This window comes from Diorhabda sublineata, chromosome 4 (genome assembly GCF_026230105.1).
Source record: "Diorhabda sublineata isolate icDioSubl1.1 chromosome 4, icDioSubl1.1, whole genome shotgun sequence".
NCBI lineage: Eukaryota > Metazoa > Arthropoda > Insecta > Coleoptera > Chrysomelidae > Diorhabda > Diorhabda sublineata.
Window position 1 is genome coordinate 8,830,927 of NC_079477.1, and position 19,125 is coordinate 8,850,051.

Below are 19,125 nucleotides of genomic sequence, written 5' to 3' on the forward strand. Positions count from 1 at the left end.
TAACATAGTCATTTTAAAAAGTTTGAAGCTTTAAAAGTTAAAATTGGTCAAATGGAACGGAGACGTTCTTCGATCTCAAACACAGATGAAAATGTTGAGATGATAAGCTGAAACAAGCATGTTCTGACGGGTTTCTTCTCCATCACCTCAAAACGACATGCCAGAGGAGCTTCTTTTATACATATTCACTTTGTTCACCACATTTAGCACCATGTGGCTTCTGGCTGTTTTTCAAAAATAAAAAATGTGCTAAATCCACTTTTTCCTGAGACCAAGGCAATGAATAAAGCCATCCAAAAATGCTATCAGTCATGGAACAACGTTGAGATGAGTGCATTTCTAACAAAGGCAGTACTTTATTATTTCGAAATTCATGTTATCTCTACTTAGCTCTCGATAAAATAGTTTATCATTTCCGAATTACAGAATTTAAATTTATATCGCAAGTTCTCATAAAAATTATATTTTATACTCATTACAACAATATTGTCACAAGTTAGAACAGAAACAAGTTGTGACTAATCAAAAGTTTATATATAATAATAATAATAATAATAATAATAATAATAATAATAATAATAATAATAATAATAATAATAATAATAATTCACGATGTTGCCGATTTTCTTCTTTATTATGTATACTCTATTATTCTTTTACAGGTAAAAATTTAGTTTGAATTTTAAGATTATTCCATGAAACAGTGAATTCAAACAAAAGAATAAAACATTTTAATTCTAGAAATTCAGTAGATTCCCGTTAAACGCGGAACCGAGTTTGTAGTCTGTGTGTCTATTGAATTCTTTTGCACATCAATGAATATTATAATGGCTTTTAGCAGGTATTCAAACAATTAGTAATATCAACAATCTTTTATTCGATTTGTGTTTGCCTACATTTGCATTCTATGGAGATTTAAATATTTTTTTAAAGATCTAACGGTAAATATCTGACTCAAGAATTCCATTTCTATCATATTACATCAAGTTTACAACTTGAATTGTAACTGGTAAGTTTTGTTTTCGTGATATTAGTAGAATTCTAAGAAAATGTTTATCATTTTGTAGAAGCACTTTTAGTTTGAGTATCGCCAAATGCAGTACCGAAAATATGCTTTATAGAATGAAATCTTCAGTTTAATAATAGCAGACGTACTCAACTTCTTCAAGTATTGCAACATATTTTCATACATTGAAGACCCAATATCAGAATAGACCGGAGCTACCTGAATCAAAACAATCAAACAATTTGACGGGTATATTTATCTTTCCTATTTTTTTAATGACATAAAATGAAAATACTTTTGTCGATAAAATAGAAACACCCATTTGAACATAGTGAATTGTAATCAGGGAAGTAGAGAATATTTTAAATCACTTGTGGCAACCACGTCATGTGCCCTCTTATTTAAAAATACTTGATACGAGTATACAATTCCCCAAATAACTTAATAAAACAATAATCCTTCGACCCCAGGAAGTACAAGCTACCTTCTTCTAGGACCTCCAAATCAAATTTCTTTAATAATCTCCCTATTGTTATAAAATTAATTAACCTTCTCCGATATACCTAGTTCACGTTTTAGGAAAAACCAAGATATTTACAGGAACTCAGACGTTTTCATTCGAGGAGAAAATCATTATGTCTCGGGAGAGAGAGGGGAGTAGTTCCTGAACGCCTACATCTCTGCGGAGTTACGCTTTTCGTTCTATATATAATTTTGTGTACATGTTTTTGTTTGGTATTATGTGTATTGTAAGTTTCAGTAGTTTGTTCAGTAGTTGTTTCAAACTTTGTTTGTTGTGCTACCTACTTATACCTTAATAACTCTTAATAAATTTCAACTTAGTGTGTAGAAAAACTCTAGAACCTAAATAATTACCACAACGCTAAATTATATTAACACTGTTCTCAACTCAAATCTGTAGTAGATATATTGAAATTCTACTTCTAATGTTTAAACAATCTCCTGTTTAGAACATCTACACATACAACCACATTGCTAGAAACTTCACAAGATAATGCAACATCCACTTCAACCAAAAAACTGAAACAATCTTTTTACCTCAATTTGAAACAATCTTTTGAGTTCACACAGCAAGATGAATATGTAGATTAAGGTCTCAATAAACCAACAATCATTTAAAAAAAGGAGCCGAGTTCTAAAACATTTATTATTGCTGTTCACCAGTTATGCCATATAACAACAAAATAATCGCTTTAGTGCAAAACTCATTTGAGGACTATATACTGCTATCTATAAGATATCTTGATTAAAATGATATGAACGGAATCCAAGAGATCATGCTTTTACCAAAAAACCTCTGAAAAACTAGAATTGTATTAGCTGACTTCATATTTAACTCGGAACTATTACCAGGTATATTTTTGATTAGAGAAATATTATTCATTTCTGTACACTTTGTAAAATTGAAATGAAATATGTACACAAACTACATTATAAGTTGTGGCTTATATTGAAATAATTACAACTACCACGGAAACTGAGATACTAAGTCGGAAAAAGTATTAAATGGTACTATAGTAGAAGAAGAACGGAAATCTAACTGTTTAAATTGTTGACATTTTAACCATAGTGCTGTTGTTTAAGCTGGAGTCAACGGCATTATGATGAAAATGTCGTCATTTTGAACAAACTAGCAACTGAAGAGAAGGATAATGAAGAATTTGGTTCTGGCTCAGATTACATATTGAAATCTCTCGCTCAGAACAATGTAATAAATTTCGTGTATTGCTGAGATGATCGAATATACTAACATTCATTCCATGGAAGAGGATTACACTGGTTAAGTTAAAATATCCACTTCGATCAATGTTTCATCATTTATTATGAAATTATTATGTTTGATTCAACTTGACATTAATTACCTTTCCGAAATGCATGCTACTTTAGGTAATTTTTTACGTATTACCACAAATGTCTGAATCATTCAAGGTATTCAGTTTTACGTGATACAAATAAAATATTTAGCACAACCTCTTAGTTAATAGTTGGGTTGTGGGCAGTCAGGGACCGTTGAATACATAAGCTTCTGATAGTCTCGTTGTATGCCACTTGAAACTAAGACTGATGTCCTTAGGAAAGTTAATTATGTACTTTGAATTGAACTGTTTAATGACACTAGGCAAACTGTAGAGTTTCTCCAAGTGTTCAAGCCTCGCACATCAATGACGTGATCTATAGTTTCTTCCTCCTCCATGGAGCAGCGTTATTCCGGATTAGTGGTGATGCCTAAAGTGTGAAAATGGCGACTTAGATAATCGTGTTGGGTTAAAAGACCAGTAACCGGTCGAATTTCACGCCTGTACCAAAGGAGCTGTAGATTGACACCAAGTCCTGGTAGGACTTTTTTGCACCATAACAAAAGCCCAAAGCACACAATTGCCACCGTTATGTCTTATACGACAGCTCAGATGTCTGAGTAGATTGAGATTACTCTGTTTGTATGGCGTCGATTAAGTATCCCACGTCCACATTCCATCATAGAGAATACTTAGGTTTAAAAAATAATAGCTTATATAATATATGTACTGATTTTATCAGATCAATGTCAAATATTACATTACATTTAAAAAATAATGGACTTGTATTTCATATTTTTCCATGATACGTACCACAAATCTCAAATTTGTCATTTGTTCGTCTGGTTTAATAATATTTTCGTATCAAGCATTTCAAACTGAAATAAATCACTATCGTAGATAACATGAACGAGTGAAATGAAAACTTTTACGGAATGGAATGCTCAAGATTTAACACTATCTCAATCTTAATTGCGAAAAAGACACAATTCCAAAAATGACGAACTAGGAATAAAAGTTGAGTTAAAGTAGAGAGCGTGAGAACGGCGATCATCTCCATCGGTGTTATCTATACTTTTTGTCTTGGCTATAAGTTAACCCCTTATCTCAAAATTCCACAGTTGAAGGTATGTCACCCGGTACACCGACAAAAAACTAGCCACTACTGCATGGAGAGGACTATATACAAAGATTCTTTAAGTTTGTGTTAAGCTTCTCGTCAGGACCGTGCTGGCGTGATTAGGACAATAAACAGCTAATCATTGAAAATGTTGTTTGTTAAATGAAGATCACCATAATTTAATTAGTTATAATATTATTGTAATATCACATTTTTTTAAATAAATAGTTGAAAAAACTCTAAGCAAATATTGAGTTGTGTAAGATAAGATCATGTAGAAGTATTTTATTTCTAGTTTAAAATTTGTTTCTAAGGTTAGGAAGTATATACTTCATATTGTATTGAAAATTCACCGAATTTTAATTACAAATTCGATTATTGGATATTGCAGACTCATTTTATTTTTTGCTCCATCTCTGCTCCATGATGTTTTATAATGAAGGGTCGGGCACGAGGGGCAGTAGTATCAGATATCTAAATTATCACTTTTGCATTTTTTATATAAAGGACTGGTGTTAAATAATATGAATAAAAATTCGATAGGTGTTTTATATTGGCAATTATATCGGGAGTTTAATCATAACTGGAGAACTAGCAACATGCATGCACTTCAGACACATCTGCCTAGATCCTCGCGCTTTATTCCAAACCTGGAGTCGATAGCAAATTAGTATGTTGTGAGAATGATGACTTATTTTCCACTTTTAGTAAAATCCGGCAAAATCCCTCCGAAATCCTTCGCAAAGTTGGTGTTAAGAAAAGTGTATGTCAAAAAGTATGTATGTCAAAGTATGTTTAAATTGGGAGATGCAATCTAAAAGAGGCATAAATTAACGATCCACGTGAAGGAGCACTCGTTCTTATTTATACTGAGGCGAAAGTAATCGTTTGTGCAGACTACTCATGTCTGACTAACGCCTCAACATTCGTGTCTTGACTGATTAGTTAAATATGAGCAAAGAAACTATCATCAAGATGATACAAGATTATTTGAACACTTGGAAATCCTTCACAAATTAAAGTTGGTGTCAAGAAAAAGATTTTGTCAAAAACGAGTATATTTAAATTGGGCGATGCATTACAAAAGGGGCATAAGTTAACGATCCACGTGAAGGAGCTCTCGTTATCATTCATACCGAGGCAAATGTGACCGTTTGTGCAGGCTAATTATATCTGACTGGCCTTATCAATCGTGTGTTGACTCATAAGTTAAATGTCAATGAACAAACTATCCTTAAGATGTTCCAATTTGATTTGAACACTTAGAAATTTTGCACAAAGATGGTTACAAAAGTTGAGCCGCTATAAAAATTATGATATTTGTATATTTGGGTAAGACTTCAAAATCCCTCAAGCCGTGAATCAGTAGAAATGAGTGGAGAAACTTCGGACCAAAGAGAAGATGTCAACTTCGTGACTGAACGCCATATGCAATGTCATTGAACGTGATTGTTCACTACTTTTCACTAAGTACCTGTTCACTTACTTGCATAGCTACGGTTTTCAAAATTTCAGTAAATTGTAAGCAAGACAAAAATTAACACGAATTTGACTCCTATTCAAATGACGTTTGATCTCATATCTTAACCATAACAAGAATGTAGTAGTAAATTTACCATATTAGTTGGAAGATTCAGATAAAATAGGCAAAAAAGATGGAAAAAAACAGATTTTGGTATTTGTTTATTAAATTTTAGACTCTCCTTCACTGGCGACATTTAATGAGTGTATTTTTCTAACTGTCTTGTGGTAAAATCACCAATTTTTATAAATTGAACGGAGTAATCGGATCTGAAAAAATTCCTGCGTTTTTAAAAAATCTACCCGACTGACATATGGTCCTTAACTCACAATTGAAAACTAAAACAGAAACATTTATATAGACTGTACGATTTCATTTTCTATGTATCGATCAGAAGCTTTAATCATGGAAGTTATAGATGAAGTTAGCGTGAGGAATTTTAGCCAAAATATCCATTATGGCTCCCCGGAAATATGATAATTTAATACAAAAAGTCACCTTCTGGTATTTGGAATGATTCAAGAGGATATAATTTCACTAAACTGAGTTGAAATGTAATAGATTAGGTATAAAAAAACCTTCTTCTTGTTGAGAAGACTAGTGTTGAGCCAGTCGATAATAAATTGACACTGAATTAGACATATTCAATTGTTCTGACTGATAAAATATTTGCTAACTATCTAACAATTATTCTAAATGAGATATTTACATAAAAGGTGTCACCACATAATGAGTACGTATCAAGCATCTCTATGTCATCTCTAAAACGACTCTACCCTTTTACATGGATTGTGATTTATGTCAACAACAATGGAAAAATAGATCGAACCGCAGACACAAATAATTTCGAATGAAACAGATTTGTGTGATCTGTACTAGATGTCTTCACCCTAATTTTCAACAGAGAATATTTCTCTCGCTCGCTGTGATATGATCTAACATTCGTTATATTTGACAGCCCAAAAAAAAGAAGATCGCATGGGGTTCTTATGGGTTACCTAACGAGAAATATTGTTCTTAGCATGTGATAATAATCCGTATGACTGGAATAATATTGTGAAAACTTTTCCAGTTTTCGTTTCTTTGTCAGTATATAATTTTAAACTAGAAGCAATTCATGTCCATTAAATATGCAAATATATAGTTTTTTTCTAGTCGCTAGGGAAGCATCATTGGAATCATTGTACTGTAATTGAGAGGACTAGTAAATTTTTTTGTTTGAAATTTCCTTGTACTATTATGTCTTGCAGACGTATTATTCGTGGGAGCATGGGACGTGAAAAGCAATGCAAGGTATGATATGTCTTGATATAAAAGTTATTATTCTTGGAAAAAATTACATCTGGTTGTATGGTGATTAATTGGAACGCCCATTCAGACCAGCCTTATAGTGTTTTGTGATGATTTTATAAAGATATAAAAGAATTTCTAAGGATGGATATAACTTTCTTATTGATTTATAATTTTTTTGGTATTTATACCTAACTTTTGAGTGGTTTGCAGCCACACAAAATAGATGAGGGCTACTATTAGTTGAAGGGAATGATGCTGCAGTGGCAAGGGCATGTCAGCATATCAAACAACGATAATTCACAATATTTTGCCTTGCAACATATTCAAAATTGAATTACCTAATAATTATGGCGATCTTGAGAAAAGATTTAAATATGTATTGAACAGATTACAGAGATAGAAGGCACCTAATGAGCAGGTTAGATTCCTTAGTCCTTAGTCCTAGATTCCTGGACGTAGAATCAATGCAATCGTGGGCAACCTGGTCAAGCTTGCAGTTTATCTTTGACGTTACATAAACCAGTGGTGGTAATTCCTGGTAAATTAGCGAGCACCTTAAGCTTTAAGAAATGAAAAAAAAACAAACCTTCATAAACCAAAACCAAAACCAAAACCAAAACCTTCATAGTGGGTGGCGGAAATACTGAAGCTAATTAAAGCGAAGGCCAAAGAACAGTAGGCTTACAAAATAGTTGAAAACCGGTTATAACAGATGTAAGCACAGACAAAATCGGTTATATGGAATTTACAATTTTTAGGTTAGAATGCGTCAGAATCAAAAGGAGTCTACAATTATGCAGAAGGCTACATTGTTACTTGTATTGTCTACAAAAATATTTTCGGGGTGTAATTCAAAAATATGCATCTATTTGATGACGTTTCAGCTTTTTCGTAATTATTGTGCAGTGAGTTTTTCAATGATTTCAACTAAGTATAAAATTTCTTCGGACGCCACTGCATTTTTATAAAAGGATATTCTTGTATAGTGATTACTACACTGATTCATTTTCATTTTATAATTGATTTATATTTTCGAATTTCCTACAACATATAATTAAAAAGCTCGAAAAAAGGGATATAATAAATAATATATTACTGTTAGATTTGAAATTATAATTTTCAGACACTCCTAATCATAACTTTTATTCTATTAAATTGATATACATTAGTAGATAATTATATATAATCATACCCTAGTATTTGATAATTAAATTCAGAACTATGAATTAACATAAATAACGTTACACAAAAGCTTTCTACTATTGAACATGACGCATTTTATATAAAACAAATGTACATTACAAATATCATACATATTTTACTACGTATTTTCTTCAATAAACTTTTGTTTCAGGGGTATTGCGAAAGCTGGGGAACCAAATAACCTCTCACCCCTTTCCCCAGGAAAATCGCACTTAGATTCCTCAGCTTATTATGGAACTCTACGAAGGAAACAACGAAGGTTAGCCAGAGAAAATCCCGGTTTACTTGACGCTATAGCAAAAGGAGCTAAGATGGCAATCAACGAATGCCAATACCAGTTTAGGAATCAAAGATGGAACTGTTCCACAAGAAACTTTCTTCGAGGGAAAAACTTGTTTGGAAAAATTGTGGATAAAGGTGAGTTTAAACATAAAAATTGATACAACAATGGATGTACTCATTCGAAAATATTTTTTTCCTATTAATTATCAAAATACTTTGTGGTTGTTGTTGTTAATTCAAATTTTATACATATAATAATATACATATACATAATATACATATACACAATTTTATACATATAATATACATAAATAATATACACAAAAAAAATAAACAAAACTTAGAATTAGAGAGTCATTATCCAGATAATCGGTTTTTTCTATTCTTTATCCAGCTAATATTTTTTACGATACCATGATTCAACAAGAAGATTGAAACCTAATTGTAGGATGTAACCGATGCTCCAAATCAATTCTAATTTATAATGGTAAGGTGGCAAACGAAATACTGTGCCTTCTGTAAGTGCAGCAATTATATCTATAATATTTTTTTCCACTATTTTATTAAATTAAGCTGAAATTAATAGCTTTACTTCAAAATAAATTTCTATATCATTTAAAGAAAACTTGTCGTCATTGGTAATCTATTCAATCGCCTATTCCAGTGGAATGCATTGTACATCACAATGCAAGTTTTTCTATCCAACCTTCTTAACACTTCTTTACAAAAATTTTTAAAAACCTTGGCATTTATGTCGTCAACCTGTTATTCTTTGAAGAGCAGTAAGTCAACAACCAGAAAACCGCCTTCTGATCTGATGTTTAGGATAATGAATCGTCCAGAATGAATCCAGAAGGATGTCTTAGACCAATAGAAAGTTCTTCTAATTGGGCTGTTCTAAATCTTCTATTGTTATTTCTTTTGTACCTATTTTCACGCAAAATCGTCAAGCCACGCTATCATTTATTCCTTAAAAACTATTTAATTTTCTGTCTTCAAATATAGTAAATATATATCATAAGTTTATGTTAGCTTTTTAAGATTAATTCTTTTTATATTTAAAATTTTATTCCTTCAGAAAAAAGTAGGAGATCCTTTGGATATTTCGCAAATCTCCATCGTTGTTGGATTTTAAACGATTTTAGGAAGTGTGAGTTTCATCTTCTGTATAATCTTCCTTCGAGTAGTTCTCCAGTAGTTCATACTACTTAGAAAAATCTAATATGTGATAGTAAATATTTTTTGAGAACGGTCACTCAGCCGCCCACAATTTAACTATGAACACACTGCTAATTGATGATAACTTACTAGAAACTGTAGCAACCGATTTCACACTTCGGTTTAATTTTCTTTTTGATTATTGCATCCATGAGTGTTAAAAATGCTTAAAGTTGTCTATTGTTCCGAACAAGAAAATGATCCTCATATTTTTTACGGAAAAAGTATCACAATTTTTTATCTACTTCATAGCTGTATTTCGAGGTTTTCATTTTCATGTACCACTACCATTATTTTGGAGTCCTCTGCATTTCAAATTTCTACTTAAAAGGGTCCAAATCCAGGCTATTTTCGACGATTATTTAAGAAACTAACACGTTAACAATTATTATAAATAAAAACTCTTTCTTTGATCTTTTGAAATATATTCAGACATAACTAGTACAAAAAATGTGTTTAGGTACTTAAAATGCTGAAAACTTGCTCTATCTATTATATTTTCTTAACCAAAATTACTGCATTTAAAATGTTCATAATCCAAATGATATAAAATAATATTCGTTATCAACATAATATCATTTGCAAGCCCGCTCATACACAATTAGTGTCTTGATTACAAAACAACTATTATGTAATATGTTCTGCTAATCTGTTTTAATTACATATAATTTTCAACCAATTTCACCGTTCATTTTACAAGAATTATCAGTAATTACGTTAATCAAGATTTAAATAAGAACAGAAATATTGAGAACGTCAGTTTACTTCAAAATCATCCATAACGTCTTAAATATCAGCTTGAGAACATGTTATTCTAATTTCTTTAATGGCCTATTAATACTACAATCTGGTTTGTCGAGAGCGATCAATTTGTCAGTCACTAATTAAAATAATTTTCGGGACAGTAACGAAATCGAAGCGATTTAACATTAAAAAGAAGAAGAATGTGTTGCAAAGGCGTCGTTATATGAAAAAAGAGGCTATAAAATTGATATTTCAATTCAAATTCAAATTTCAGATCACATATCTTGGATATACGTAATCATTCTTTTTTCTGTTTACTGTCAATTCACCATGATCCGCCACCAAATCAAATGTAGGTGTAGTTCTTAAACTATTTTGACTAAGTAGATTCTTTACACACAAGTGTGAATTATTTATCAAAATAATATAAGAATTTATAATTCAAAAAATGATGATACTACCATCAATTCTTCTTCTGTATTTCTTGGATTTCAGAGTGTGTCATTTGTCATCAGTGAAAGATTAAAGTTTGCAATATTTTTGAAACTTTGATAAAGTCGGAGCGGTTAAATCCTCCATAGTACCCCGACCTTTTTGTGAAATAATAATAGAAAAAAAAATTGTGGATATGGTAGAACCAGTTAGTGGAATAATCTAGAGGGGTTGAGGCAGGGAAAATATAATCAGGAAATATTTGTTAGTAAGAACAATCTACGAATACCAACAGGAAAACTTGTCCGGACATTATTACCTCAATAGACACCTGAATAAGTGGATTCTAGTAAATGGAGTCCCAATTAATAACATAAGATATGCTGACAACACTCTCTTAATAGCGGAGGAGAATATAGAAAACCTTCTAAGAATTATTACAGAAAAGGTAAGAAGAGCCACATGAATTTGAATAAAACCAATTACATGCACTTCTCGAAAATGCAAGATCAGATTGCACAGTTACAAATTTGAAATAACCACATTGAACAAGTACAGAAATACAAATGTCGCGAAATAACAGCACTGAAATAAAAATTGAAATTGCTCGCAGTGCATTTTATAAAATGAAAAACTTCTTTCGATGTAAAAACTTGAATAACGAATTGAAAAAGAGAATGATAAATTGTTACAAATATTCGATTCTTCTGCTAATTTAAACAAAGCAATAATGAAAAAACTGGAAGTCTTTGAAATGTGGATATTGAGAAGAATACTACGAATATGATGGACAGATACTTCGGTCATGTAATGAGGGGACAGCCCTCCAGAGATTGATTATGCAAGGAAAGATAGAGGAAAAGAGAGGTATAGAACGACGAAGAATATCATGGCTGCGAAACTTAAGGGAGTGGTTTAACTGCACATCAAATCAATTATTTAGAAGAGTTGTGAATAAAATACAAATAGCCATGGTGGTCGCCAGCCTCCGTCTGAAGATGGCACTTTAAGAAGAAGAAGGACACCTGAAGAGGCTAGGTTTAAAAGCGATATTCTTTCGAAATATTAAAATCTACGGAACTCCATAACATTTTACCTGGGTACGTATGAAATAGAAGACGAGGATCTGTTGAGCCATCCCAAATCCTGATCAGCAAGAAAATGGGACACAATAGATCCTTTAAGTCGTAGTGTACATTACTTACACCCTCATCACATACATACATACATATTCTCGGTTTGTTGGTAGTAAGCGAAGAGGAAAAATCTCGAAACGAACGGAATTGCTACTTATTTCATAAAAATTATTGCCAACGAAGATGGATTTTGAAGTATTTTTGGAGTTACTTTTATAAGAATTGATATTTTCCTTTATCCTTATTGAATGTTCCGCCTTTGGAATCAGGTATATTGGAATGGAAAAAAAGTAAAGTGATATTTCGGGTAGTCTTTTATCGCCAGATCTTGAGAACTAAAGGAGCTATTTGTTATTTTTACCTGATAGGGGATCTATAAGCTAAAACTATTAGTGGGAATTGATCGGTAATTTGAGTCCTTAATCAATGATCGTCGGCAGGTCACAGTCTGAGTGCAGGGTATGCCGACGATTGCCGATTGGTAGCTGTCGATTTCTATACAAAAGGACGGTGTCACTTTCAGTTTTTTAACTTGAGATAAATCGAGCGTGAACAGTTAGGTGGCAAATATAATTTTCGTCACTTTGATGTGGGACATTTATTTTACGGATAATACCAAAATAGATCTTATCAAAGTTGAACTCAATTTATATTATATGTTTAAGTTTGATACAATTTCTAATCCTCTGATTTACACAATTACGCAACAACTAGTATTTTTGTCAGATAAACATCATGTCCGTAGTTGTTTGTGTATCTCAAAACTAATATTGCCGCTTGATATGATGCAATACAACGTCCAATGCTATGCAAGGCGCGATATTTCTTAATAAGAAGCATTCGCAGATAAAGTTCAGTTGGTTCTTTCATTCAAGATGTCGCACTTACAACATTATCTGCTTACTTTTAGCTTAACAACCAACCTATCTATCAGGCTCCAAAAGCAAGACAGCAGCATATATAATTATTGACAGTGATCCATTGACCACTGTTCCAGTTAGTACTTGTTTTGTTATTCTCATTTTTAAGCCGGTCACAAAATTTGAGGTTAGAGGTTCGTTCACTTTTACTGATTTTTACTGAATTTTTATTAGTGATGCCATTGTATGCACTTTCTTGCACGTTGTCTTATACCATGTCAAGGCGCCTTTAGACAAATATGAATTGCATCAGAATAATCCTCATCTTGCTATTATTTTTCACTTTTTAATTAATTCAAATAATTCACGTTGTTAGCCGATGCGTTTCAGAATTTCTTCGTTTTTCAATCTAGCCGTCCAAGAGACCTTAAGCATTCTGCGGTGCAGCTACATCTAGAAAGCCTCCAGCTTGTTAATCACAGTCGTCTTCAATGTCCAGCCTTCCATGCCGTAGCTGTAGCAATATACCATGTCGCTTTGATTGGCTTGCTTCGAAATAGAAGACTAAACGCAGTGTATTAATAGAGTGGTGTATCATCAATTATCAATCTTTTTATCGTAGGAAATTTCTCACTCACATTAGTGTGTGTCTCATATTTTCTGTGCGATAAATGTTTTGTTTAGCTGTATCTTTTCGACCATGTAAAATAGGAAAACTGATTCTTGAATTAGCGTTGCAAGGCAACATTTAGCGTAGAGAAAAAAATATGCGAAGAGTAAATTTTATTTCTCGTAATTATCAAAATGCCAGGATGATCCAACTTATCTTGAAATTTTATTTAAATGGGGTCCAACGGACTGTGGATCCTTATATCTGCTTTGAGGTATGAGGAAAGTTCAGGACATGTTTCAGTAGCTTCGATTATTTTTTCGTTTGTGTCAAGCTTTGACTCGAGTAGGGATAATAGGTGAAGAATTTGTTTGATAGTATGTTGGAGTTACATTGAGTATTATCACTTTCAAAGCATCGCCCAAATAAAAATTTTGGAAATCCTGAATGACAACAATATAGTTCTAAATGTTTTAATCAATTATAATGTCAAATATACTTGTAATTGTGGACCTACTTCATTAGAATAAATTCAAAGTACCAAACTGAACCTTACATTAATCCATTTATCAGATGTTCATGATTCTAATGATGTCACACTCTCATCTGAAATTGAAAGTGGAAATGCGAAATATGGTTTCACTTCATTACGAAAGAAACAACCTTACAAATTCTCATTTATTTGTATGCACTATATCAAATTGCACATCATAATCCCAAGAATGTAAAAGACAGCCTGCTTTCATCCCCATTATTCGCCTCTCAATATATTTACTTAATCTTTAATTAAGTATTTGTTTGACATTCCCCTTTTGTTGAGTTGGCGAGGCGTACAAAGCAATAATCGAGTCCACTTGTATTTTACATGTCCACTAAAAGATTTGTCAAACAAAGAAAAGGGCTAACATCTGGACATACGTGCAAGTCTTTTGTATTCCAGCCCTTTGACAAATGACAAATATATTTACAGACCTAAAAAAACACTCGAGGCTTATTATTAGCAGGATATTAGGGCACTTTCATATTCAAATTTTTGTTTGCAGAGAGGAGACTGGTTGTTAATTCGTATTGGGAAATGTTTATTTCATCGCAATTACATTTTCTACATCAATAATACCACATTGTATAAATTCATAATTTATTAAAATGTTCCATCATTATTCACAAAAGTATAAGATTTTTTATATATAATAAAAAAACAACCATAACTTTTATGTTATTTTCTTTTTATATAGTTTATTTCAAAAAGCAGACTTTGATTAAAAACTCTCTGATCTTACACCTGTATACATGTTATTAACGGTTACCCGCGCAGTTTTTAATTGCGTTTAAATTTTATAATTAAATTATTCGCTGATAGATGCACTTTAATATTTTTTTTGTTGGCGGATTCCTTCACTGCAATAACCATTTTAAAAATGATGATGATAAAGCGATATTTCAATGAAAGAATAAAAAACTTGACCGTACAACCGCTAATTTAGACACATTATAGTTGTTTGTCTGCCTAAATTAATATTTATTCTCCATAATTATAAACTACAGCGACAAAAGTAGTAAGCAATAACAGGCATTTAAAAAGAGTGTTAAAACCTTAAACATTTTTCAAAAAGTTATCTTTGTATAATCTCAACTCACCTTCCAGACTCGGAACGGCCCCTTTATATATATATATATATATATATATATATATATATATATATATATATATATATATATATATATATATATTAATTAATAGTTATATTTTTCTCCAATCAAATTAAAAGTATTGTAGAGTACGTAACTTCTGCTTTCAATTTGAATAAAAAGTTCGATGGATTACTAAAATGAAGTTTGCCAAATCATTGCATTGGTAAGATAGATTAATCACGCCTTTTTTTCTGCTGTGACAATGTTTACTATTCATGAAATTTGGTCACTATTATACTTATACTTAGCCAAATTATCTTTGGAAGAAGCTAAATCATAAATTGCAGCTGAATAATGAGACAATTAAGAAAATTTTAAGCTGAGCTTCCCCAAGTTATTCACTATCTTCTCTCTACTAATTCTCAACATAAATACCACGTTGGAAAAATTGTATACCGTCACAGGGACCTTTCACACAACATTATAAAAATTCTTATTACATTCTTTAAGTCTTTAATTCCAATAAGACCAACAAATAATAAAATGAACTCCAAGCGTTAACTTCAGTGTGGTCCGCGCGGCTCAGGATCCAATCCTTAGGCTAAGGACCAATCAATTATAGAAACTTTTGGTACTAATTCTAGTAATTTATTTGGCAAGTTCGTAAAATAATTCTGGAATCAATAAGTTTCACAAATAAATGCTACCAAAGCTTCAATGATCACTATTTGGTGTTTTTTGAATAATTTTCAGCATGTGAATGTCAATTTATGTTGTTTCAATGTTTAATTTTAGCTCTTCTGGTAAAATATATGGAATACAAGAGAAGGCTTAGCATTTTTGAATAACCCAAATCGTACTCAGTAAAACTCTGCTAAGAGCTCTCTCATATTGCTAGAAAAAAAACGAGGTTATTTTCTTAAAACGAAATTGGTAGAAGATGTTCATTTCTATGAGAATAAAGTGTAATATTATGGTGTAAATTGATTTGGTTTCAAATCTGGTTGCCGGTATGTCAGCAGGTTCCTTTCAGTTTCTGTCTTTTTTTGCTGAAACTCAAAAATTATTAAATTTGCTTTATATTTGTTGCTGAATTGAAGCTTCATACAATATTTTTGTTCTGTACTATCCTCTGTGAGGTTAGAAAGACTTCTGGTTTGGGTATTTCTTCCGAATGCACTACAGATATTCTTGCATGATAAAGATTGCGATTTCTCAATTTTGTGTATTATTTATATATATGCTTTTAATATTAACGGCATAAATACAGGAGTTGTCAAAATGATGTTGTGGTTTTCTCCAGACTGTAGATATACCAAATATTTTTATAATTGTCAACTGTCGCAACATTCCATACATGTTAAGGTACATACATACGAGTTGTGGTGCCTCCTAAATGAATGCTAAAATACGCTATAGAAATAAAAAAAAATGTTTCCATTTGTGCGGGTATATTTAATTATTTAATAGTAAATATTGAAAAACATTAGAATGATCACATAGCTACATTTGCTTTCGAATACGATTGTTTTATTTCAATATCTTACCACTATTCTATTAAATGATAATTCATATCAATTGTATGTGTTTGTTCAATTAGATACTCATTTTAAGGGGGAAATACCAAATTTTTATAATTTTTTTGCTGAAAAATATGAATTCAATCATTGGAGATAAATTATTGTTTACACCTAACATGTAACTGAAGTTACCATACAAAATTTATTGCCCGAAGAATCCAAAAAGTAATATAAAAGTTAAATGTGGTATTTCAGTGTATCTCAGACGTTATTCAGAGCTAAAAGAATAGAAGCTTTTACAGTCAATTACATAATTTATTTTAGGTTGGTTTAATAATGTGATTGTATGGATTTTTTTATGCTCAGTGTACCAAATACCAAAACAAAAATTATTATAAAATATCTGATAATCAACATCTGTGAGTCAGAAATACATTGATGATTTCGATAAGAATAAGAAAAATATTGCAAAAAAATATACAGTTTTATAACAATTCAGCGCATTAGTACATGCAACAAACAAAAAAGAAACAAAATCACTCAACCAGCCCCACATAAGTCGTTTAATGATTACTAATAATTTTATCTATGAACAAGATGACAAATTTTCATACCAATTTTATAGTTAATTATGATAATTTGTAAATAAATCTTTCTTGTATCTTACGGCTCATTAGTATAGTTAGTATTATTAAATTGTGGCGATTGAAGGATAACCAGTATTGTGAAAGGGCGAAGGCATTGGTCTATTTTCAACTTACACATTTAATAACGCTTACACTATATTATCTTTACTGACCTCTGACAATACGTTGGTCAGTGAGTACATTGATATCAATGTCACTGTCGACAACTACATATGTATTCTTATATATATTTCTATCAATATTAATGTTATTATTTATAAGGTGAACGTTATTAGATACAAGCATTATTATTTTCTTATATTCTAATAGTACATGTGTTTTGATTGAGACAAAATGTACGTTTAGTGATTTAGTTTGGCCCTACAGTTAATCATACTGTTTTCAACGACCTTTTCGTTTATCAACCATCAGTGGTTGGATTTCCAACACCAATATTTTTTTGACTTTCGTAATTTTATCATAAACTCTCACTTAAATATTTCAGTGTTTTATTATTTCTAATTATCTCCTTTTTAAATACCTTTTCATTTTTTTAAGATTCTATTTTTCTTTCGAACGTACCAACAAAAATTAACGAAGTTATCTACTTTTTATTTATTTTGCCTTATCCGAATTCATCAGTACACACTATTTTTTATTCGTTAAGACATTTATTTTTGCTCTTCAAATTGCGTCTATCATAATAGTATCATTCGTTTATTCCCGTTAATTTCACATTTTTATGATACTACTTTTTGTATCAAATACTTATCGTTCCGTTTATTAATAATTTCTCTTTCAAATTTTGAAGTTATATTTTTTTAATGCTATAAATTAACAACATTAATACAATTTTCGAATAAATGTGATGAAATTACTGCCTATTATAAAAAGAAATCAAGATACGTTAGTCCGCACCTGTTCCGATATGAGTTATCGTTGAATGATAATCTGCGCCCCCTGTGGCCCGAGCTGGGTAATTACGTCATCACTGGAATACCCGCAGAGAAGGATTTGATGTATAGCCGTTGGGTTTACATGCATTCGTGTATTGTTACAAACACTGTTCTCTATTACTATACCTGGTCCTAATCGCATATTAAAAATCTTTTAGATCATTCATAACTTTCAATAATTATTTGTTTGTAATTGGTCTTCGTTTTTGTGAGGAGATTTATGTTTTTGGATTATATTATAATTTATCTTTACATGTTTTAATTGGTAGACTTTCTATAGGGTCAGACTGATCTGGATTGTAAGTCATTCTAAATATAATGTAGATTCTTTGGTCTAAATACTAAATTCAATTATGTTGCTATCTATATATATATAAAAATGAATTGTTGTTCATTAGTCTCGCTAAAACTCGAGAACGGCTGGACCGATTTGGCTATTTTGGTCTTGAATTATTTTTGGAAGTCCAGTGAAGGTTTAAAAGATAAAGAAATATGAAAATGTTCGGAATTGAACACAACCTAAAATTTTGTTTTTCCTTGATGTTTTGTCACATATTGAATTTCTGAACGCAACGATAATATTTGATATTTGACAACCAACTAATATATCAATCCAAATTCTATGTCGATCGATACCTTAGCCAAAGAGTCCTTCCTTCGAACATGCGAGTATTTTTGCAACAAGATGAAACTGCAAATGTGTTGACGAAGCAGTTTTTAGACATTGGAAATAGTGAAGTCGCAGTGGACACCTCGACAGGATTCATCATATTACCCGCAGAGTTCTGTCACATCACAGGAGATAATTCAGCGTGTTTTCCCAAATATAGCGCAACAGTTCAATAAACATCATTGGTTGAATGAACAAGCAATATTGGCGGTAAAGAAAATTGAGGATCTTGCGACCATTCAGTTTTTTTTTCAGGGACAGTTGGTTTCCTTAAAGTCAGTCGACACCGTTATGAATCAAAATTACGTAGTCAACTAACCCACGAAGTTATTAGGCTCATCGGAATTGCCTGGATTATCACCTAGACTGTGTAATTGAACAAGACTGGCTGTGAAAAAAGTGATGAATAATGTCATGGAGGTAACAATCATAAAGGGAAAATACAAACGAGAGGATGTCTTGATCCCTCGTATCGTAT

General features: G+C 31.5%; 1 protein-coding gene across 1 annotated transcript in view; it reads left to right on the forward strand.

Annotated features, from left to right (window-relative positions):
* LOC130442499 (protein Wnt-1) overlaps nucleotides 1-19,125 on the forward strand; it is a 57,094-nt gene that overhangs the window by 11,946 nt on the left and 26,023 nt on the right. Inside the window, exons 4-5 of the mRNA XM_056776659.1 lie at nucleotides 5,210-5,224; nucleotides 8,102-8,378. Of these exons, the coding sequence (XP_056632637.1) occupies nucleotides 5,210-5,224; nucleotides 8,102-8,378 (292 nt within the window). The remainder of the gene's footprint in view (nucleotides 1-5,209; nucleotides 5,225-8,101; nucleotides 8,379-19,125) is intronic.